The sequence below is a fragment of the Pinus tabuliformis genome, chromosome 5_1, assembly GCF_031772625.1.
Source record: "Pinus tabuliformis cultivar Carrire ecotype Pingquan chromosome 5_1, CPIR1, whole genome shotgun sequence".
NCBI classification, from domain to species: domain Eukaryota; kingdom Viridiplantae; phylum Streptophyta; class Pinopsida; order Pinales; family Pinaceae; genus Pinus; species Pinus tabuliformis.
This window is the reverse complement of record NC_142305.1, coordinates 303,773,492-303,798,619: the sequence shown is the minus strand read 5'-3', so window position 1 is coordinate 303,798,619 and position 25,128 is coordinate 303,773,492. Positions and strand designations below refer to the sequence as shown.

At 37.0% G+C, this 25,128-nt stretch overlaps 1 protein-coding gene across 1 annotated transcript in view; it reads left to right on the top strand.

Annotated features, from left to right (window-relative positions):
* The first annotated feature begins 5,869 nt into the window (after nt 1-5,869).
* Nucleotides 5,870-25,128, top strand: part of LOC149164576 (uncharacterized) — a 36,980-nt gene continuing 17,721 nt past the window's right edge. The window contains exons 1-4 of the mRNA XM_089432106.1: nt 5,870-7,825; nt 8,303-8,380; nt 8,573-8,787; nt 11,392-11,615. Of these exons, the coding sequence (XP_089288232.1) occupies nt 6,556-7,825; nt 8,303-8,380; nt 8,573-8,787; nt 11,392-11,615 (1,787 nt within the window). The 5' untranslated portion in view covers nt 5,870-6,555. The remainder of the gene's footprint in view (nt 7,826-8,302; nt 8,381-8,572; nt 8,788-11,391; nt 11,616-25,128) is intronic.

The following is a 25,128-nucleotide window of genomic DNA, read 5'->3' as shown; positions in this document are numbered from 1 at the left end:
GGCAGCTACGAGGATTGATCCTAGGTCTCCCTTAGATTAGGCTTGGGAGTTACCGATTCACCACTTGGTATAAAAAAAATAAAATAAGAATCATTCAAATGATAATATTCCTAATTATATAAAATGATTTTCTAGAATTATATGTATATATTACTACAAACCATTAATTTATTAATATCGATTTTGTTGTATTTAGCTTTCATATATCATTATAAAAATAGTTTATTACTTTTTCTAGGAAGATTATAAAAATCTCAAATGATTAACGCGTTGATATGCGAAACATGGCAGTAGGAATGTCGAAAAAAGTGTATAAGGAGATAGGAGGAGTCATTTCAACAACAACGTGCTTCAAATGTATGTAATCATGATTGACTTTGTACATATAAAAAAATAATTTAGCATTAAATATTAATTTACAAGTCTTTTCTTGCAGAAAAGAGAACAAGATGGAACTCATTCAAAACATAAAACATGACGATAAGGAAGAAAATGGTTGATTTCAAAGTCTGTGAGTAATTGTTAATATTTTCTTATAACAACTCAAGATTTCATTTCTGTATATTTTAAGTTGTTTTGCAACAACCATCCTTGAATGTCTTCAAATGGGTGCTAACATACAAAGAAGAGCCATCAGAAGAATTGATTAACATTGGGTTAAATAAGGGTTGTGAGTATATATTGACATATCAAAAAAAATAATTGTGGAATTTGTAAGTATCTATGTTGTTTTACTTCTCTGAGTTTATAATTAATGGAACAAAAAAATCTTTTATATTGAATCTATGATTTATAATGGTTTTTAAAACATGCAGGAAACAAAGTATGAAACTATTCTAGCAGAAGACTTGTTGCAACAAGGCATGAGACTTGGTTTTGAAACCATGTGCACTATTTACGAGTCACTTTTTTCTATGGTACATTTCTACTCGATTTACATTGATGTATATTATTTATTTCAATTTTCATTATTCTCAACAATGTAGATACACTCATTACACTTTATTTTAATGTTTACAGATGGAATTGCAAAATCAAGAAGATGAAAACAATCGACATAATAAACAAAATGTTCCTCCAAATAACCCAAGTATGGAAGTAGCTCGCGTAGTGATAACAATTCCAGAGAAAAATGATGATCGATTTGGATACCAATGCAACTTGTTGTATTTTTTGAAATAATTATCTGTGAAAATCATACATTTTATTTAATGTAATGAACATAGTGTCCCAATTGAAAGACATGAGGTTACCAGTAACAATCCCATTTTGTATGATAAAGAGCCTTTTATTGATATATAATAAAATACATTTTAATTTATTCTATTGTGTTATCCAATGTCATTGTGAAATGTTACACCATTGATTAAATATATGGATGATTAAATATTATAATGAAGAGATGCGAAATCTGATAATATAACAAATTAATCCAAACATCATATACAAATGCACTAATGAAATTTTAATTTATATGAATACTATTATAAGATATATGTCGATTTTTCGATGAATAACAGATTTAAAAAATTACAATAATTGCACTGTCACAGGTCGATCTTTCCAAAAAAGAGAAAATCTCATTCAAAAAATCGGTGCATCTATAACATAAAAAATCACCGGTGCCTTGTGTTATATAAAAACACTGTGACAACATATTTTTGCATGCCTGTGCCTTTTAAAAAAATGAGAGCACCGATGCATTTATCACTTCAAGCACCAATCTTGTTTGAGATTAACACCCCGATGCATTGTAATTCTTAACGCACTAGTGCTTTCATATAACTAACTCCCCGATCCTACAAAATATTATTTCCAATCCATTGCTTTATAAAAACTAACAGCACTAGTCCTTTTGTATAACTAATGCACCGAGGTCTTAAAAAAAAATCACCGACACAACAATTTTTTTGCGCGCCTTGGTGTCATTCTTTTGAAGAACGCCCCAAGTTTTTATTTATTTATTTATTTTTATCTCTTGGTACCGTTGTGGCATATATTACACACTGATGTTCTTTGCATTCAACGCCTCAGTTCTTTTAGTTATGTATGCCACCCGGTGCTTTTATGTATGTAGCGCACCAATGCTACTTGTTCCATTAAGCGCAAAAAAAAAAAAAAAAAAAAAAAAAAAAAAACTTCTGTTAAAACCTCCACTATCCCAAATTGATGTTTTAGTGGATGTTTTTTTGACAATTTTTGCCAATTTTATACGACTAAAAATGTTTAATATAACCTCCACTAGAAGATATTTTCCTTGTAGTGATATGACATTTAATGATTTATCTTGATGATTTTTTTACTAATTACCTTGAAATATAAATAAGTAGTAAGGACCATGTGTCAATTGGCTGTAACTCAAGTCATAGAGAATACTTGTTATCTTCCCCACATGAGTTTAATACCATTTGTGACATGTTTTCACTTTGTGAGTTAATTGTTGATTAGAGCTCTTTGCCAGTTAATTGTTGATTGGTGTTCCATACTATGAATCCAATTCTCACCTAGGTGTTAGAGGGTGAGAACATGACAACATGTAAACAAAGCAGTAGGAACCATGTGGTGCTAATAGATTGCCTTAGACGATGTCTTCCCCAAAGCATAAATACATAATGAAGGCTATTTTGTTGCACAAAGAGAACATGGCAATACAGAAACAAAGTAGTAAGGACTATGTTGTGTTAATAGTTTGCCTTAGAGAGTGTTTCCCCAAAACCCAATGAGGGTTATTTTGTTACATAAGAAAATCACAAAGAAGCTAAGTGCATTATACAATCCATTATAGGTGAAATACTTAACATTATAGAATATCGATAAATTAAAATGCGAGATGATGGTGTAAAAGTGAAAATACAAAACTAATTCATAATAGTAAAAAAATAATATTAAAAAATCAACCATAATAATAAAAAATAATATAAGGAAAATGGGCCATAACTATAAAATGAATTGATATAAATTCATTTTAATGTGTGAGGTGGGTTTAATTGATATAAATTCATTTTAATGTGTAAGGTGGGTTTAGTTTGAGCGATTAAAAGGGAAAAATGTTATTATCATTATCCATAAATTAAAATGTAAGATCATGATGTAAAAGTGAAATTACAAAACCAATTCATAATAGTAAAAAAATTAATATTAAAAAATCAATCATAATAATAAAAAATAATATAAGAAATTTTGAGAGTAACAATAAAATGAATTGATATAAATTCTTTTTAACTTGTAAGGCGGGTTTAGTTGATATAAATTCATTTTAATGTGTAAGGTGGGTTTAGTTTAAGTGATTAAAAGGAAACATTGTTATTATCATTACCTAGATTTAAATCCCATTTTCACGTGTGTTGCCTTTCATAGATAATGGGTAGATTCTAGAATGTCATGGATAAATTGGGTGTGATTGGACATGTGAGATATTACTTGTAAAAAAATGATCTTAACCTAGATATTTTAAGTACTAATAAATAAAATAGTAAAACTATTGAAATGATTGAAAAATTAAAATTTATAATAAAAAATAAAAACACAAAAGTTATAAATATAATAAATAGTATAGCAAAGAATCTATAATATAAACAGATCATGATAATAAAATTGGGTATTCTAACCTTTTTTATGTTTTGTGCTTTCATAACACAATTTTGATGAAATCATAGTTTTTTTTGGTTTATTTTAATTGTTTTTATTAAATATATAAATAATAAATAAAATAGTAACTGAAATGATTGAAAAATTAAAATTTATAATAAAAAAATAAAAACACAAAAGTTATAAATATAATAAATAGTATAGCAAAGAAACTATAATATAAATGGATCATGATAATAAAATTGGGTATTCTAACTTTTTTATGTTTTGTGTTTTCATAACACAATTTTGATGAAATCATAGTTTTCTTTGTTATTTTAATTGTTTTTTAATATATAAATAGATTTAATTATCTAAAAAACCTCTAAAATATTTTGATTATGCAAATTTTCCATACTCTAACATTTTTTATATTTTGTTTTGTTTTTTGTTTTAATCTAATAGCCCAATTATGATGAAAACATGATTTTTAATTATTTGAAATGTTTTAATACCTAAATAAATAGAATTATCTCAAAAGCTTCTAGAATATTTTGATTATACAAATTTCATATCAAATTTACAATACTAACAAAACTATACTAAACAAAATTAATAAAAAATTATATATAAAAAAATATAAAATATTAACATACAACTAATAAAATAAATCATCTTATTTTTTTTTTAATTATTAAATAATTCTTTATTATTATTAATTTTTAATTCATTTTAATTATTTAATAATTCTTTATTATTATTAATTTTTAATTCATTTTAATTTCAAGAATATAATATTTAAAATTAAATGATCTTAACAACTGAGTGGAAAATACAATATTTAAAATTAAATGATATTGATGAATAAGTTAATAAGCAAATAATGTCCATTTTTTTCTCCCAATCCAATAAAGAATGTTAAGTTAACTTTTTTAAATTAAAACAAGTTCGATTGATAAAAATTATTTTAGATTTTTTAATATATTTCAATAAAACAGAAATGTAATATCCTAACTTGATAAATAAACAAAATAATAATTTTTATTTACTTTAAATTATATTTTTTATAAAATTCATAAATCAAAATAAAAGTTAAAAATAAATTTATATTATTTTTATAAAAGAATTGACAAATCAAAGTAACCTTTAAAAACCTAATTTTTTTTTATAAACAATTAATCACTGAAAGAGGGTTGCTTGGTTAAACAAATAAGCCATTTATACTGTCCTAAACGAAGCACTTAACATAGTTTTTTCGAGCTTGGTGCAACCGTAATTCAGTGGGAGTTAGGTAGTTGATCAATTTGACCGTACAAAATCAATACCCAAATTGAATTTTATTCACAGATGGTCGAGGTGGGGAATTGTGATTGAACTCCAATGACATCAAGCCACTGCCATCGTCATGATTTTTAATGGAAAACACATTTCAAGATTTGATGCAGTGGATTGTCAGGGCATGAACGCCGTAGCGTATACAAATTAATCTTCAAGTCATGGTTTTCACCTTCAGTACTCAGTTTTTCAATTCCACGTCAAGGTAACAGATGTGCAGGTTTCCGACAGCAAGTCCATGGAAATTCGTGAAGACTCTGAGGAAATTGCGAGACAGATAGAGGTCCACTGGATTCAAAACTATCCAAGCCATTCCTGCTGAAGTGGCCTGGAATTTTTATTTTATTTGCAGTTTTGTCCACAAGTCCAAGCTGTTGCATTTTTCCTTTTTCTTCTGCTCTTTGATTCCCTTTGCTTTTATTTACGCCTTTATTCCCATTTGCCCATGGCCGGTGGCTTTCTCATTGTTTTTTATTCACTGATTGTGAAAAAATTCTGCTGTGATGGCGTTGAAAGCGCCACCCAAATCTGACAGATTTCACCACACAGGATTTAGCGTTTTGTGCGTGTAAAAAACAAATTTTATTCCGCTGTAAGAAAAGTGGGGTCACTGTACACGAGGAACCAGCTCACCATCCTCAGTCACTGTTACGAGATTCCTTCTTATTGCATGCATCATCATTCAGCAATTTTCCAAATAAAAAAACTTCTGCTGCTGTCATTGAAATAAATCCATCCATTATTATTATGCTTGCATGGCTGCTGGTAAGCCACACGAGTTTGCAGCCAATCTTGTCCCTCAAGCCTTCATTCACCTTACCAATACCCATAAGGGCTTTTGTTAAAATTGAACAGTAGTATACCTTCAATGGAAAACTTGTGCCCTTCTCTTGGCTTTTCCTTCAGATGGGCTCCACCGCCTCAATTTTACTATTTTAATCTATGCTATCTCTTTCGCCCATGAAACTTCCTCTATCTTTCTGGAAGCGGGGTCGTAGTAAACACTGAGTTTTGTGGCTAATGGTTGAGTGTCAATAACCATTACATGTCATGCTCTTTCCTTGAAATGGGTTTTTTGTGAATTTCTGACTTTTACCCTGTTATCATCTATTTCTCCTAGTGTTTCCTAGTAAAGTTGAGCATTTCTGCATTTTAGCCCTCCCCATTAATAACCCTTGAAGGTTTTTCTTTTGCTGTTAGTGGGTTCTTGTTTTTTTCCTATTCTTATACCTCAAGCATCTCTTTAATCCAGCATCTTTTAAGGTCCTTTGTTGTATACAGAGAGGCAATCTATTCTACCAGTCGTTGCTTCCGTCATCCTGACTAATTTTTTAGTCTCGGGCCTTTCTCTTTTCTTTTCAGGCATAGATGGTACTGGAAGATATTTTATTTACACTCTTATATTCACAGGGCGAGCGAGTGGCTGGAGCATGAATCTTCAGGCTTATTGGAATAAGGTATCTTCAGTTGCAGAGCGTTTAGAGGAGGCTGCTGAGTTGTTTCCATGCGTAGTATTATTCGAGATGAGAAGATACGGTGGAAGCCAGTTTGAAGTGTGCGTTATTGTGCCTTCCAGAGGAGTTTAGGACCTGAAATTGGGGAAGGCAATAAGTGTTATTATTGAGAACTTGACTGTGGCTGAGATTTTCAGGGATGGACCGTTCAAACTCTGCGACTGGAGAAGAAGATGTACTGTCAAGATGCAGGGAAAGAAAACGTTTCATGAAGCTGGCAATTGAGAACAGGTATAAACTAGCAACAGCTCATGTGGCTTACATGGATTCTCTTAGGCGTATGGGCACCGGTCTTCGGCTTTTTGCTGAAGGCGAAACGATGTCGGAGTCTTCCTATTCCACATCACCCATAGGGACTTCTGAACTTGCTGTTGTCTTGCCTGAGAAATCCGTATCCCCATCTCCATTTCCATCCTCATCCCCTTCACTTTCTCAACCTCAAAGTCCCCGTTCAGAGAGAGCAGAATCTCGATCTCCACTCGACAGCCTCTCTTCTCATGGCAGTGGTTCTCCTGCATTTAATGCAAGTTCCCTGCGAATGAATTACATGAGATCAGGGGTTATGGAGCCGAAGACCTTCAAAGAGCAGCCTCCATCTCCAGAGAGTGGTAGAGTCCAATCATATTCAACTACCCCTCGGTATGGAGTGGATCCTGAATCTCCATTCCCTGTCTCTCCTTCCTCATCTCAGAAGTCGATCCCTCCTCCTCCTGCTTCGTCGTCTTCGGCACCTGGAACGTTGTCATGGGAATTCTTCAACATCTTCTCTCCTCTTGCGCCTCCATATCACTTTTCAGCTGAAACAGGAATGAGCCAACCATCGGAAGGAGATTCAATAGATTTAAAACATGCCAGGGACGAAGAGGGCATTCCTGATTTGGAAGATGGTGATCAGGAAGAAGAGTACATACATGATGAAACTAAGGACGCAAATCATCTTGAGGAAAGTACATCAAAAGCTTCTTTCATTGATTCAGATAAAAGGCACTCTGAAACTGCAGCTATGGATACTGGCTTTTCTGTGGATAAGCATGTTCCAGTTTCAAGGACCGATGGCATTACTAAAGGTCGCACTGATCCATCTGTGGAAGCAGTGGTTCAGCCAATACGTGAAGACGTTGTGGAGGGAATTAGCTCGAGATATACAGAGGAGGGGAATGAAGAAGCAGCTAAGAATGCAGCTGAGAAAGTCGATGCTTTGATGAAAGACAAACAGTTTGCAAACAAAGAAACCCTTTTAGAAAAGGAAAATCCCACTGAATTTGTTGCTCTCAGGGGTAGAAATTTCTTGAGTAGTCTAAAGAATATTGAAGATCAGTTTATCAAGGCATGCGATTCTGGCAAGGAAGTTTCTAAGATGCTTGAGGCAAATAAAGTGCACTATTATCCAGGCTTCACTGAGAAAAAGGGTATTGTTTTCCTTACTCTATCTATATGTTTTATTTGCAGAGTTGATCTATTTCATGTACATATTTGATTTTAATTATCTTGTGATTTCTTGGACATTTTCTCTAATACTCCTTCCATGATATTCGTGCACTCAAAGTTCTGAAACTAGTATCATAGTCCCCTACGATTAGTTTCAAACCACGTGAATGACCACCAAAACAGTGGCTGGTAAAGCATCATCTGCTTATTGTTGAAGCAAACACTGGCCCTTGCTGAATCGCTCTATGTATAAGTAGTCTACGTACCAGTCACATCTGACTTAAATTATGTTAGTGATCGAGAATGTAGCATTGAGGTTAGACCTGCTTTTGTGGTGAAATGTTGATATGCTTGATTATTTGGAATGCTACGAGGGTTTTGCATGCTTTTTGTTTGTTTCAGTTTATCACTTTCTTGGCAATTTATAAGCTGTATTTGACAACTTGTCAATGCAACAGGAAAATCGTGGAAATGCAGATTCGCAGTTCCCTGCGGCTTATCTTGTTGCATGCAACCCACAGTGCTCGAGTCCCATGGTAGGTGGATCCAATAACTTCAATTTAAAAGAATAAAGTTGTAGCCTTATTGTGTTTTCTTTCGAAGCTTTATATGATTCCTTGCATATGTGGCCCAACTATATGCATATCAATCCTATGAATGAGACAGCTTTTCTTTTGCATTTGTGACAATTCGTAGTAAATTTTCTTATTTCATGCATGTCAATGCAGAACCTCCTTCCCAGGCTCTGACTGTAACAACATGGCATCAATCTACACCATCCCATTCTTCATCATCCAAGACTCCTTTTGCTTCAAGTTCAAAGGATGATATTGATGATAGCAGTAGTGATTTCGTGGAGGACACTTGCATGATTTCCGGCAGCCATTCTTCAACTTTGGACAGACTGTATGCATGGGAGATAAAACTCTATGAGGAGGTCAAGGTATTATTGTACTGTCCTCTGTCTGTTATTGAAATGGTCCCTGTTGGACTTGAGACTGTAGCTGTCTTAAAAGGTTTGCCCTGTATTATCGATGCTATCATATTTCAGGGAAAAATATAAAGTTTAATCACGGCTTTCTCCCACAACAAATGAAGTTTCCAAGCTTTCTGTGATACATGCATTTATTCATTTTTCAATTTATTATGTAAACCATTGAAGGAACTAAACCAAGCTAGTTAATAAATCAACTAATGCAGCCTGCATTTACAAATACAAAGCGTAGATATTATAAAAGAAAATCTCCATTCATCTCAAGTGTTGTGGTTTAAAATTTAAATTGAGACTGGTCTATCTGCTCATGCTTGGGTTTGTTCACATGCAAAGAATGAATGGGTCTCTAGTTGGTTTAAAGCAATGTCACCAGAAATGGAAGACTGTTTCTGGGTTAAGTTTTCAGAAATGACACTTTTAAAAATATAGGGAATGCATAAACACCATATTAATTGAAAAAAAGAATTGTAAAATAAAAAATCTAAAAAGTTTGTAGTTTTTTTTTGTTTTGGGAGTTTTTAGAAATTTTCTTTCTGTTTTAGGGTTTATTTAAATTCAAACAGGACATATATAGGTTCCATTCCTTTTGGGGAGCCTTTTTCATCTTTTCCCTGGGAAACATGTAAATTTTGATATTTTTAGACAACAAATGTCTCAGAAAATTTTCAGGGGTGTTTCCAGATACAAAAATGCCCCAGGAACGTTTCCAGGGAGTTTTATACCTCTTTCAATTTATGAAACTTTTCCTGCCTGAGAAGCAGTTTCATGTGGCCTTGGTTTAAAGGAACAAGTCAGAAATTGTTCTGTTATTGAAGACAGACTGATCAATTCTTCTTGAATTTTTGGCTTTGCTGTGTGATATCACATCTTGGTGATAAATAATTCTATTGTTTCTTAGATTTCAATTATAAGATTCATGAAGAATATTTCCTTTTTGAAGACGTCTCATCACCTTAAGATTTGTCACTGTTTTGTTGAGGAACAATGTAGCCACATCCTTAAATTCTGTGAAGATTGTACCGGGTGGTAGACTCAACAAATATCGTAGACACTTTAATAGCAACAAAGATTGCACAGGCAAGGTATTTTACCATACTTGGATTGTTCATGTGGCAGTTTATCGGCTCTTTCACAGTGATATGACGGCAAGCCCATATCCAGGTTCCCACCTTCGCCCTTGGTCATTAGGACTTGCAGGATCTGACATTTTCTATCTCCCCTGCACAGTACCTAGATCCGTAGTGTTGGTTCTCCTTTTTGTATCATGGCATCCACTCTCTGAGTTCTTTCTTTCTGCTGGGCAGTTAGTTTTCTTTTAAGTTCTTTGCTAGATACTTAGCTCTCCTTTTACTTTCAGTATTGATCTAGGAGTTTGCACTCTGACATTGTATCTACACTAGATTGTACCTGGTAGTCCTTTTGACATACTTGTGGCCCCTTGTTTGACATTAATAAATTTATCTTATCTTAGCTTGTAGCCATGTTGATGTTTTGGGAATTGAGATTGGATTGTCGTGTCACAACTCACAAGTCTGTTGGTTTTTGTGTAATGGTTAATAATTTTGTTGCATTGACATTTTAATAGTCATAGCCTGCTTGTGTAATTGGATAGTTATTGCTAATCTTTTGTATTTTGGTTTATATGTTATGTCAAATTTGTATCTGGTCTGGTTAGGACTGCCTTGAAACAAGAAAAAAATAGGCACTTGAAATGGGCTATAATTAAAGTGTTATGGCCACAAGAAATAGCCACTGTTGGTGCTTGATTGTAGGAGAAGTACTAGATTTAAAAGAAATACTGGCTATAACAGGCTTTATTTGACTACCTCACTGGTGATTAATCTGCAGGGCATATTACTCTAGTGAGTGGAATAGAAGTTGAAAGGGCTGATATAGCTACCAATAAATATGCAAAAGTACAGTGACCAATATACCGAGCAATTGTTTCTGACTAACATCCATTGTTTGCAACCCTGTGCACTGATTTCGTGGTTACTACAAACTGCATTTGCATTTACAACTTTCAGAGATTTTTGAACAACTTTGGAATGGCAAATTAATTGATCCAGCAGAACTCTTGTTTCCAAATAAATTTGATAGCTAGGATTACTATCTCAAAGACTCTAACATGTTTACACCCCTGAACATGATTGATGAACCTGCACGCAATCTTTCAATGCCTTCCTTATTGGAAGTGTTTAGTATGGTGTTTGAAGATTTTAAGTGAAAACCTTTTATCTTCTTAGATGAAAGAATTTTGGAAATATTGTAATGCTAGCTCATGCACAAACTATGAAGGCAGTGCTATAGAAGGCCAATAAGCTTTTGGGTAATATGCATCATGCCTTTATCTTGCAACTCTTTGGTTTCTCTGATAAGATTTCTACACCAGTCTTGTAATATTTGTTGTTTACGAGTGCAAATATATTGTCATGCATGTCCTTTGTGAAGGTTTTAAGCATGCCAGTGTAGATGTTTAAATTGCTCTCTCAGGATAGATGAGGCATGCTTTCCCCGTTCCACTGTCATGTTTGTTAACACTTGACTTTTCAGGCAGGAGATGCTATAAGAAGAGTGTATGAAAAGAAGTGTGTTCAACTAAGGCACCAGGAATCCAAGGGAGCATCTTCTGAAGTGATTGATAAGATAAGGGCTACAATAAAAGATCTTTACTCAAGAGTCAGGGTTGCCATCGAGGCAGTTGACTCAGTATCAAAGAGAATACAAAAATTGAGGGATGAGGAACTGCAACCACAACTTATGGAGTTAATACAAGGGTAAGCATGGTTTTTTTTACCTATTAAATTGCATCTTATGTTTTGTATGGTTTTGTTCTTGGTCTATAAATGATAACACTGTAGATAATAAAGTAATGGTTACTGGTGTAAGTTTCCATGGGAATGAGTTTGTACAATTGGCATGTATCACTTGCAAGGAGTGTTCATGGTTGTGTATTTAGAAAATATTTTTTCTTAAAGACCTTGTTCTTCTCATGTCATCATACAATGTACTCTTTTAGGTTACCATGCCACCATATTTCCAATGAGGGTTTTCCAATCAGGGTCTGCAGATAATTCAGAAACCCTTAGAGGCTTTAGTATTGGTTTGAGGAACATATTTAGGTTATCCTGGAACAATCCATGGCCACTGATTCCAAGCAGTAGACTGGGAAAATATTGGCAAATCGATCTGGTCATCTGATCTCAGCAATCTCTGTTTAGATTGAGACCTGTAGAAATATCATACTGGACATGATCTCCTTTTCAACAACAATCAGCTTAGGTGTAAAGGTTGCAGTATTTCAAAATTCATATAGATAGCTGAAGGTTGATCTCTTGCTTGGTTACCACATGTATCGTACCTACTATACTTACGTTCTTATGTTATTCTTATGTTGTTTTCTATTTTTGTATTATTTTCGGCATTTTCTAAGAGTTACGCTGGCACTCCCACATTGTATTCATACTGGTTGTACTCTTCAGTCCCATTGACCTATAGGCTATTTTTGTGGTCATTTGTTGGACATTAGTAAAATTATTTTATCTTATATCAGAATTGTTAAAAATCATGATTATCTTATTTGTAGATTCCAATTCACTTCTTTTGGAATAGTTTACTATTTATCTCCTTTAAAGTTTAATTGTATTCAGCCATTTATTATGCATTTTTTAGTCCCATAGTGTTTACTTTAGATGTAGCTCTTAGTCCCATTAACCTACTTTGTGGTCATTTGTTGCATGCTGTTAAAATTATCCTATCCGGTGCCTAGCTTCTGCTTTCTCCAATAGCATGGACTTCTTTCATCCATATTTCTCTGTTCAGTTTTAGCTCGGCACTTATGGTTAGGTGTCATGGTTTTGGCATTTGCTCAAACTATAATGTTTATGAACCAGAATTATATGGTATTGACATCAAAGTATTACCCATGTCATGGGAAAAATAGCATAGTTCTGGAAAGTAGTAGCAACTGTATAAATGACAAAAAAAATGTTAAGTGGAGGACAAAAATTCAAGCATACCCAAAACTATATTTTCTATTGTCTCAAGTAGAAATATTTTTTGGCAAATTGTCAAAGGGGAGCATCTATGGTCTGGTAGAATTCCTTAGGTAGAAAAGTTTCAACCATCACATATGGTGAGAATATGCTTTGCTCTGGTGGTATGTGGACTTATACGAATCTTACAAGAACAAGTCAAGAGTGAGAAAATTAGTGGGCATTAAAATTGCAGTTTTTGCAAAGTTATGAGTTTTTGACTTCGAACTCAACTACTGTCTAAGAAGCAGACCATAGTGCAAGAGAGGATTGGCAAAAGAGATATAAGAATGTAGAACAAGCATAGAAGGACCAAAACTTAATTGATAAGACATTGGAGCAGGCAGCATTTCACAGGCATTTGTTTTCAAGCCTACAAGTTGTACGCCAGTTTGCAAAAGCAACTCTGGGATTATTTCTGCAAACAAAGCCCTTCATTATTTCTAATTATGGTTAAATACCTACTAGTCACTTCTATCACATTGGTTAGGCAGAGATTAATGATGCATTTAATACTTTGCTTGTTTCGATCTGTTTTGGAATTATTCCTATTATACCTAGAATGGGGAAATAGGCAGGGAATTGGGATGTTTGAAATGGGGTGGGTTTTGAAGTGCCACTTTCAAAATTTTAGAAATGGGAAATTGCATGTGTTATCATGTTCTCCAAAAGAGAAACAGGTTGATTTACCTGGAAAATAAATAAACCGCTTTAGTGTCCAAGAAGATGTTAGAACCCCCAACCAAACTAACATAACTATAACTTAGGCATGGAGTTATAATAATATTCTTTGCCTACCTACTCTTGAACAACATTTGCCCTAACTATCGTGCCCTGAGTCTGTTCCTGTCCTTGAAGAATTTGTTGAAAAGGTTCACAGTAAGGATAACTTAGAAAATATTTGTTGAATGTAACGTGTTGATAGCCATTTGTTATGACTGATGAGAGGGGGCAATGAAATGAAATCAATATGATCTTAATTGTCAATGAAGCAAGGTCATTTGGATTGGATTATTATATAATTTGTCATCTATCTTGGTAGTTTCTGGGTGGAAAAATTGGAGGAATTGGCTTCCAGGACCCATTTTAGTGGCATGTCCTGATTTGGAGAAAGATGCAAGTGGATATGCTATTGGAGTGGTCTTGATGGCCAGGGGGTAAGTCGGCATGCTATCATTCTAACATGTATCATAGGGGTTGTGGGGGGCGGGGAGGTTGGTTGTCCTGAACTACCTTACATATGATAAGGAACTCTATGCCTTGGTTCAAGTTGTTAAGGAGTGGAAGCACTATCTGATGGGCAAGGAAACCATTATCCACATTGATCACTAACCATTGCAGTATTTGCAAGCCCAAAGTGAGCTTCAACAAACTAGACATTACAAGTGGATGGGCTTTTTGTGGTAGTTTCATCTAGTCATCAAAATAGAAGAAGGTAAGTTGGTGGACATGCTTTCAAGGCCAACCACATCTAAGATTACAACTTTTGAACTCTTATGCACATGGATACTTTTACTCATGATGTATTAATCAAGCATCCATAGAAGATGCAAACTCTAAAGAGGTGTTTCAATAGCTACATGATCAAAATTTTGGAGATGAAGGTGACGATAATGCTCACTATTATCTCTAGAATGTGTTGCTCTACAAGCTAGACAATCTTTGTGTCCCTAAAGATGGAAGGTTGCAACTTGCAACTTATCAGAGAGGCTCACACCTCCACGGTTGTAGGACATTTTGATGTTGGGAAGACAATTGCCAAAGGCATGTGTATTAGAGGATGCATACTTCAATGTACCAACAAGCTTAGTAATAGAAAGCAAGGTTTATACCATCCCTAACTTGTACCTACTTGAACTTGGTAAGGAATTTTGTGGATTTTGTGGGTGGTGTTAGCACTCCGTAATTCCTCTAGGCCGAGGAGAGGAACCCAAAGGTAACCACAAACCACTTTGAAACTGGAATCTAGCCCTTCTAGTTTTAGAGAGGGCTCTCTCTGCCAAATGTTCAGTCACCTAGATGACTGATTGCCTTAGGTTTTTAGGCTAGGTGTTAAGATCAAATGGGAATAAGATTTAACAATTTGCTGGTAGGGAAGAGGGAAAATCCATTGGGCATATGGTTATGTAAAGTTGATTGATTTTCCAGTGAGAGGATGAAGAGATGAGGGATCTTTCAACAAGGGCAAGGTAGGCAGTCCTTTTGGTGTTTTCAATTAAATTCGTTGTAGAAGGGTGAGTAGAGGAATGGTGGAAAAATGACATATAAAGCATCTAACTGAAGGATGAATTTTAAATGTCATTAAAGAAGAAAACATTAATTGTTTAGTAAGCTATAACAGAGCACTTTGACAGTGAATTTTGAGATAAATCCTTGCTTAACCAAACATGAAGACATACGTTCAAGCATGGAAATGACAAGAGAGAAAACTTACAGCATAAGAAAGCACATCACCATTAGGAACTGACGTAGGAATCCCTATAAAATCTGATCTCAGTCTTTTTCATTCATTGGAAAAATATCAAAAAAATACAATGCGCAATGTTTCTTCTCCTAACCCTGATCAACTGTTAAATTGGCAACTAGGGCCAAACTCCATGTTGGTCAGCTTATTTATGGCAGCTGATATTTTTATTGGATCCCTCTCGTCGAGAGGTGTAGGATTGATCCAAAGATCATCCGATTCCGATATGTATTTATGGAGATATTAATTTATTTAGGTTATGGCTTTATTATCTAGCCGACCAGCATCTTACGTAGGCTCAGAAGCCCAATAGACGTGTCTATTCATCATCTATGTTTTTAGTATAAATAGATGAATATTTGATGTCATTTGAACATGTATTCTTGAGTGATCTCCTCCTCTCCACGTCTTGGGTTTTTGGAGAAGGAGTGAGACACCAAGAGTAACATGCTTATACGTGGATGATGCCCTAGCTATATACGCAGCAAACCTGTTACATGCACAGCATGCCCTATAGTCTACACGCAGACATGCAACACAGCTAATATGGATCTATACGCAGCTATGAAGCCAGCGTAATGAAGCAAAGAATCAGAGTCATATAATATAGATCTATATGCTGGAATAAAGAAGCAGTCCATACGCTGGAATGAAGGCTATATACAGTATGGTAGAGATTATAGTTGGAATGAAGACGCAGTCTCGTAGACTCCTTATACACAGTAAAAGGCAACCACAATAATAAAGAGAAGGCTGCAGTCAATCCATAGTCCCGCAGGTATAGATGGTAGCCACAGTAATGAAGAAAAGGCCACAGTCAAGCCACAGTGAGCCACAGTGATAAAAGGAACAGCCGCAGTCATAAGAAGAAGAGCAGCCGCAGCAAGCCGCAGTCAATGGAGGTTAAGGAGCCACAGATCAGTGGGCTATAGAGAGCCTAGGTATATGAAGCCACAGGGATAGAAGAGCCGCAGTCAGGTACATGGAACCACTGTAAAGACAAGTAGCCACAGTTATCTGCTGTCATGAAGAAGAACTGAAGTTACATGCGGTTATAAAGACATTCATACGCAGCAATGGAAACATATATGCTGATATATGTAGTCACCTATTGCGCTGTAAATGGTAACACCTTATACACAAGCAGAGGAAGGATTGCTGTAGGTAATAGCATGACAAATTAGGTCTGCTGGCAGCATGATGTATGAATGGACTGCATGATGACATGGAAAGCATCTTGAATGAATTAAGGCAGCAGCAATGTCACTTTGATTATCAGTCCCGGATGTCTCTGAGGTACAGTTGTAACCTAACCTAGGAGGTGTGATGAGGACGCTGTAAACAATAGTAATGAGGATTATGTTGGATGTCATCTCAATAAGTTTCAGTGTTTCTCATACCTGTAAAAGGAAACATACAGTCTCAACAGTCATTACTATATTTAGATCTAGTATCAAGATAACAAATCATGGGCAGCATGACAGATGAGATCATGGGCAGCATAATGTATGAGAGCATGGGCAGCATGAAGCAGGATGATTAGTGCAGCGTGGTGCAGTACACTGTAAGGTACAGCAAATGGACGAGATGCGGAATGATGATAGGTGAAGGAGTCACCTTGAGAATCAGTTGAAGCAGAATGTCTTCAACTGATCTCATCATTATACACTATGATCTATGCTAGATCTAGATAAGTCAAAGTGTTGACTTCTGTTGTGAATGTACTCTCTCTCTCTATCTCTTTCTCTGCTGAACTTTGAAGATAAAAGAAGATTTGATCAAAGGGTTTCCCCACACATTGTGGGGTTTGTCCCTGGCTTGCGCCATATCTTGTGTCCTCTTGTCTTGGCTTGTCTTCTGCGTTTTATATCTATGTTCTATCTGCAGTTTATCGTAATGGTGATGTGATTGCTAACTGTGAAAATTTAAATAAATTGCTCTAGCATAGAACATACCAAAAATTAACATGGTATCAGAGCTGAGGTGAAGACAATGCCCAAGCAAGAGTGAAAGAGCAATCACCGAAGACAGTTGGGACAAGACAGAAGGAACAATGGATTCCTCATAATTCACCTAGGGTGAAGTCAAAGCAGATAATGTTATCAGAATGGCGCAGCGGAAGATTTTGATGGTCCATCTGAAGATCACTTCATTGGGAAGTTCGGATCTAAGGGTGGAAGGAAAGGCGGATGCCTTGTTGAAATAAGGAAAGGTACGTGTTTTGAAAATAGATTTTTTGAAAGATGTTTTTGAGTTCAGGGTTGTATCAAGTTGCAGGAAGTCCACTGGGGACCATTTCCATTGACTCAGCACCGGAGGTCTGTGAGTCAGATGGTGACTAGGATGCCTGAATTCAAAAAGAAGCATGAAGGTACATGTACCGAAGGAAAATATTATAAGGGGGCCATTCCCCTCATGCAGCAGGTTCACAGGTTTGGAACAACCTGAGGAGTTTGAGAATCATGATCAAGGAATCTCATGTGTACAGGTGGAAGAAAGCCCTCTATGGCTTGAAGACAAACACCTCGGGCATAGTATGAGAGGATTGATAGCTATCTAATGCAGCTGAGATTCACTAGGAGTGAAACCGATCCAAACCATTACTCAAAGGTTGTGGATGATAAACCTCTCATACCGACACCTATGTCTAACAGGTGCAAACCCTCTCATTTATAGGAGACAGAGGGAGTTGGATTCTGAATGTGGGAAGATAAGCTGCAAACCTGTGACTACCTCAAGGATCTTAACTTTCAGAAGTTATATGGTAATGATGTCGGACCAGATTTGGGAAATGCCTCTGAGTTTCATAAACTCATTTGCGTTGATGTTCTTGGAGAACCTCCGTCCGGACATCTGTGTTGCAGTTAGCATGGTGAGCTCATATTTGGTTGAGCCTCACTAGATTGGTGCCAAGAATCTTCTAAGATATCTTCAGGGCACAATCTCTCATGAATTGAGATACACTGCCGGAAATATGAAACCACATGATTATTCGAATGATGAATGGGCAGGAAGTATGGAGGATCACTAGAGCACTTCTCAGTGCTGTTTGGATGAGCAGGAAGCAGAAGTCGATGACTCTGAGCACCACCAAGGCAGAATACATTGCTGATAGTATGGCCTTCTGTGAGGCAGTCTGGTTGCTGAAGCTCTTCAGTGAGCTGTTTGTACACATGATGAATACCACTGTGAATCTCTGTGACAACCAGAGATGGGATTCGATTATTGAGGAATCCCGTATTTGACAATTGCTCCAGCAGATAGACATCAATTACTGCCTTATCTGGGATATGGTAAGTCGATGATCGAGGAGGCTCCATCACACTGAGATGATGTACAGGACAGAGCCCTGAGGAAAGATCAAATTTGTGATTTTCCCGAACGACTTGGAGTCGTCGAGAGACCTTTGTAAAAGGGTCCTGCATGCTGCATACATTGAGCTCTAGGAGCTTTGGGGGCTTGCAGTTCTATTGGAGCAACATATGACCACAGGGTGACTCACCCTCCCCTGGTGGTGCGCGCTGGAACAAGATGATTCGCTCTCTTGTGGGACAAGATGATTCGCTCTCTTGTGTAGCAGGATTGATGTGTTCTCCTGTGAGGCCTGGATTGATGTGTTCTCCATGGCAGCCTGGATTGATGTGTTCTCCATGGCAGCCTGGATTGATGTGTTCTCCATGGCAGCCTGGATTGATGTGTTCTCCATGGTGATTGTAGCAGGATTGATGTGTTCTCCTGTGAGGACAGGATTGATTAAGTTCTCCTGTCGAGGCTTCCTACCCATGCAGTCTGGGACTCATGGGAAGTACCTCTCATCTGATCAATGAGCAGGGAAATGAAGTTAGGGACCATAGTAATACCGATGGACGCATCGTTGTATCTACCGTACTCCCTACGCTAGGATGTCCTCCATTGATCTGGGATCAATGATACTGGTCTGGGACCAGTGGTAGGAGTTGTACATGCTATGACGCTGACTTCGGGTCGGCTGTGACTGGTCCGGGACCAGTGGTACATACTCCGAGACTGACTTTGTGTCAGTGCAGTACTGGTCTGGAACCAGTGAGAGTGGTACATACTATGACACTGACTTCGGGTCGGTTGAGACTGGTCTGGGACCAGTGGTACACTCTCTGAGACTGCGACACTGGTCTGGGACCAGTGGTAGGAGTGGTACTTACTATGACGCTGACTTCGGGTCAGTTGAGACTGGTCTGGGACTAGTGGTATGCACTCTGAGACTGACTTCAGGTCAGTGGAGAATGATATGACTCATTCTCGATCAATTCTTCTTCTTCATAGTTCAGCGGAGATGAGCAGAGCAGAGCAGAGCCAGCAGGGCTGAGCCGAGTTGGGCAGAACAGTGCAGGGCACTGATGGCAGAGATAGTACAGTCGTTCACATGGATTAGCGGATGGAGTTCTCCCTAGTTGAGAGGGAGTGTTAAATTGGCAACTAGGGCCAAACTCCATGTTGGTCAGCTTATTTATGGCAGCTGATATTTTTATTGGATCCCTCTCGTCGAGAGGTGTAGGATTGATCCAAAGATCATCCGATTCCGATATGTATTTATGGAGATATGAATTTATTTAGGTTATGGCTTTATTATCTAGCCGACCAGCATCTTACGTAGGCTCAGAAGCCCAATAGACGTGTCTATTCATCATCTACGTTTTTAGTATAAATTGAAGAGGATTTGATGTCATTTGAACATGTATTCTTGAGTGATCTCCTCCTCTCCACGTCTTGGGTTTTTGGAGAAGGAGTGAGACACCAAGAGTAACATGCTTATACGTGGATGATGCCCTAGCTATATACGCAGCAAACCTGTTACATGCACAGCATGCCCTATAGTCTACACGCAGACATGCAACACAGCTAATATGGATCTATACGCAGCTATGAAGCCATCGTAATGAAGCAAAGAATCAGAGTCATATAATATAGATCTATATGCTGGAATAAAGAAGCAGTCCATACGCTGGAATGAAGGCTATATACAGTATGGTAGAGATTATAGTTGGAATGAAGACGCAGTCTCGTAGACTCCTTATACACAGTAAAAGGCAACCACAATAATAAAGAGAAGGCTGCAGTCAATCCATAGTCCCGCAGGTATAGATGGTAGCCACAGTAATGAAGAAAAGGCCGCAGTCAAGCCACAGTGAGCCACAGTGATAAAAGGAACAGCCGCAGTCATAAGAAGAAGAGCAGCCGCAGTCAATGGAGGTTAAGGAGCCACAGATCAGTGGGCTATAAAGAGCCTAGGTATATGAAGCCACAGGGATAGAAGAGCCGCAGTCAGGTACATGGAACCACTGTAAAGACAAGTAGCCACAATTATCTGCTGTCATGAAGAAGAACTGAAGTTACATGCGGTTATAAAGACATTCATACGCAGCAATGGAAACATATATGCTGATATATGTAGTCACCTATTGCGCTGTAAATGGTAACACCTTATACACAAGCAGAGTAAGGATTGCTGTAGGTAATAGCATGACAAATTAGGTCTGCTGGCAGCATGATGTATGAATGGACTGCATGATGACATGGAAAGCATCTTGAATGAATTAAGGCAGCAGCAATGTCACTTTGATTATCAGTCCCGGATGTCTCTGAGGTACAGTTGTAACCTAACCTAGGAGGTGTGATGAGGACGCTGTAAACAACAGTAATGAGGATTATGTTGGATGTCATCTCAATAAGTTTCAGTGTTTCTCATACCTGTAAAAGGAAACATACAGTCTCAACAGTCATTACTATATTTAGATCTAGTATCAAGATAACAAATCATGGGCAGCATGACAGATGAGATCATGGGCAGCATAATGTATGAGAGCATGGGCAGCATGAAGCAGGATGATTAGTGCAGCGTGGTGCAGTACACTGTAAGGTACAGCAAATGGACGAGATGCGGAATGATGATAGGTGAAGGAGTCACCTTGAGAATCAGTTGAAGCAGAATGTCTTCAACTGATCTCATCATTATACACTATGATCTATGCTAGATCTAGATAAGTCAAAGTGTTGACTTCTGTTGTAAATGTACTCTCTCTCTCTATCTCTTTCTCTGCTGAACTTTGAAGATAAAAGAAGATTTGATCAAAGGGTTTCCCCACACATTGTGGGGTTTGTCCCTGGCTTGCGCCATATCTTGTGTCCTCTTGTCTTGGCTTGTCTTCTGCGTTTTATATCTATGTTCTATCTGCAGTTTATCGTAATGGTGATGTGATTGCTAACTGTGAAAATTTAAATAAATTGCTCTAGCATAGAACATACCAAAAATTAACATCAACCCTTTGCTTCATCAGAAGTACATCATAAATAGATAAAAACAATCAGTTACCACCCCTAGGAACTGAATTCCCCTAAAATATTTCTGTTTCTGCCCGCAACAGTGAATATAGAACCACTTCTCTAGAAACTAGGCACTGTTCTGACTAAGGATTTTTCAAACAAATTACATTAAATACAAAGCCTAAATCGAGCTTCAAAGCTCCTAAACACCTCAAAATATTAACCATGACCATAAAAATTAATTACATAAGATTTAGACACAAATTATTCGGTCAAAGAGCTTACTGTGTGGAAGCGTAGTGCCGGCGCTGCGCTACTTCCTAATCCAGCTGAAACATAACACAGAAGTGCAACAAGTTGATGGTTTGACTAGTTCTAACCACTTTGTGAGCCTATGAAAGAGTCATGCATGTAGAAAATCACCTGGACATCATCAACTTCCCCTTGAGAAACCTCCTTTCATTTTGCAAACCTTCCATCTTTAAAAAATTCCACCTACAGTAAAAGCACAAGGAAATCTGTCCTTCATGATTCTAACTAATGCTGAGGTCTCTGAACAAAATAAACAACCTGCTGATGATGTTGACAATCTTGAAACTTGAAAGTCCTTTTCAAGTCCCCACTCACCAAAAAGATGCCAAAACTTGACTCTTCCATAAACTATAATGCCTTGTCAGAAATGCAGCATGGCTGTGTGAACTGCTCCCTTTGGAAAAAAGTTTCATAAGCTTCAAAAATTTGACGATTTGTGCTACAAAACTGTTTCAATTACCTACTTCAAGGCTCATACTTTGGTTGCTTCAACCAAAAAATCAAGCTTTCCCTTATCCTTCTCTTGCATTTCTTGCAACTGTTGCTTAGCAACCCTTAGCTCCTTCCTCAAGGTGATATTCTGTCTGCATATGTTTTTGTGCTGCCTATGCAAAGGCAGAATCCTTTTTAGCGTATACTTAGTATTTGACAATGCTAGCTCACACATGTTCAAATGGCTATATATCTTTTGCCTGGCCCTTTCATCTTGTTTCTTAAGTCTAGTGATCTCATTTTGGGCTTTCTCCAACTACATCCTCAATCTCTAAAAAGTATGCTTCCCTTCATCCACCTCAACCTTCTTCTCTTTCTGCACCGACTCTTCTTTCTGTAGCTACAACTTTCTTGATGAAGACCGGGTCACAATAACTCTTGCTGATAAAGCCTCTAACTCTTGAATGTCCTCTGTTACAATCTTCTCTTTGCCTTTGGACTTGGTGACAGATGGTGCTTCCTTTATCACTGGTTCTGTTTCCCCAATCTTAGGTGTCTTTTCTAAAGCACTCTTCTTCAATTCCCTGTTGTCATGCTATAATTGGGCAATGACCAAGTGTGCCTTCTTCAGTTGTTCTTGCAGTTCTATGATCTCCTTGTCTTTATCGTCTGGAACAATATCCTCTGGTATGGTATTCAATATGTCAGTTGGCTGCTCAAGTGTGTTCCAAAGGCAATTTCTTTGTGGTAGCTCTAGTGAGTGGCTTCTTGGGAACCTCCACTACCTCGGGAGAAAAGTGAAACTTTTTACCCTTTTTCTTTTTTGATGGATCAACTGAAGTTGATGGCCTTTTACTGAACTTTCAATTGGTGATTGCACATCTCTTGCCACAAATGAAGGTGTATCTTTTTTACTCCAAGGGCTAGTTGGTAACTCTGCTGCCAACTTTGATGAATCTATGAATGCCTGCCATGTCTGATTTTTCTTGTTCAATTCTTCTACCACCAATAACTTAGTCAAAGAGAAATGGAAAAGACTGGGCTCCACTTGGCTTTGCTTACCTTGAACCTTATCTTCCATCTTACTAAGGCTTCTAAACAAATAGAAAGGCAGATTCAATGTGTTTTTTTCCTGTGAAGTGCATCAATAGCCTAAAATGATACTGATAGATCCTCCCAAATCTTCCTTCACAAGTGAAGTATCTCTGGATTACCTTCAAAAGTTTGTTGTAGGGTTCAAGCAGGTATTCTCTAGGTACAATAGCTCCATATCCCTTGTTTCTGTACTTTGGTTTTAAGAAATCCTTGTAATTGATTATGTCAAGGGGCATGCCTTTGAACCACTGTTCTCCTTGAAGAAGAATTTCTGTAGCAGCTGAAATGGTGACATTTGACACTGAAAAACAACTCTCCAATCTTAACTTCCACCCCGGTGAAATTCAAAGCAAATTCTTTGGTGAGTTGCACACTATATCCTGGGATCATCTCACAAAATTTGATGCAACCATCCTATTCAAATGCAACTCTAATTGCTGGGTCTGAGTTGATCAAGGTAAGGTCTTGGGGCTCAAACCTGACAATGTCTCCTTGTGCTTCTTTCTATCTAGAGTTGTCATGACTTCACAACAGAGGTGAATCTTAGGGTTTTTGAATACAATTTCAGTGTTTGCCAATTGAACACAACAATAGGGTAACAATTATGAGAATAGGGCTTTTAGATGAGGGATTTATGGCAATTTAGAATGAAAATCCCTACATTAGTAGACTCTGACAACAAAACCCATTTCTCAGATCCAAAGCAACAAATTGTTGATTTTTGCTTACAATGGAAAATTAAAAACACAGGCGCAACGAGAAAGCGTAGTGCATGGGGGAAGGTTCCTTGATCCTTGAGGGCAACAACAACAAGATGTGAGGCTCCAGACTAGTTAAATGGTGACAGGCTTCAAAATATGGTGGCAAACAACATAAAATACAGTGAGTGAAGGAAAGTGCAATGTATTTTTCAGACACGACAAAGAAAACGCAACGTACTAAGAATTTGAAGCGCGCAAGGTCATTTGTGTGTTTTCTTCGACTGGTAAGGACAAACTAAACAACATGCAAGACAAACCATCCAAGAAAATGATGAATTGGAACCTGGAAGTGGCGATAACCCTTTGTGTTGAAGAAACACAATGACTGTCTTTGAGCCCAACGCCTTCCCTACAACAAAAGCATAGCAAAATTCAAACGATTTCTAAGAAGATTTCAATGGAACCAAGAATGGATCTCCGATATTTTAGATGCTAAAACAAGTGTTTGAACTCTCAAGGTGACCAAACCCGACTATCAAAGATAATCATTGCGGTTTGGAGCCTAAATCATGAAAGTGCAACAACTGAAAGAAGTGCAACGCATGCCTCATAGTCGTTGTGCTGCTAGTGATGTCATGGCACAATATGATTTAACAACCTATCCGACTATCCTGACCTCGCTAATTTGTACCAATGATGAGAAGATAAGACTCACTATGACCTCGCTCATGATCTTGTATGAGACATTGACCCTAGACCTACTTGACTCAAGCTTTAGAGAATCCATAACTATTTTTACATCACTTTTCACACACTAACATAATTACGTCAATAATGAAATCTTTCATTCTATACTAAGACCGATAGCTTGATCTTTAAGAGATCATAGCAAAACCTTTACACTTTTGCCAAAATAAATTTAAAAGACAACTTGTTTTTGACTACTATAATA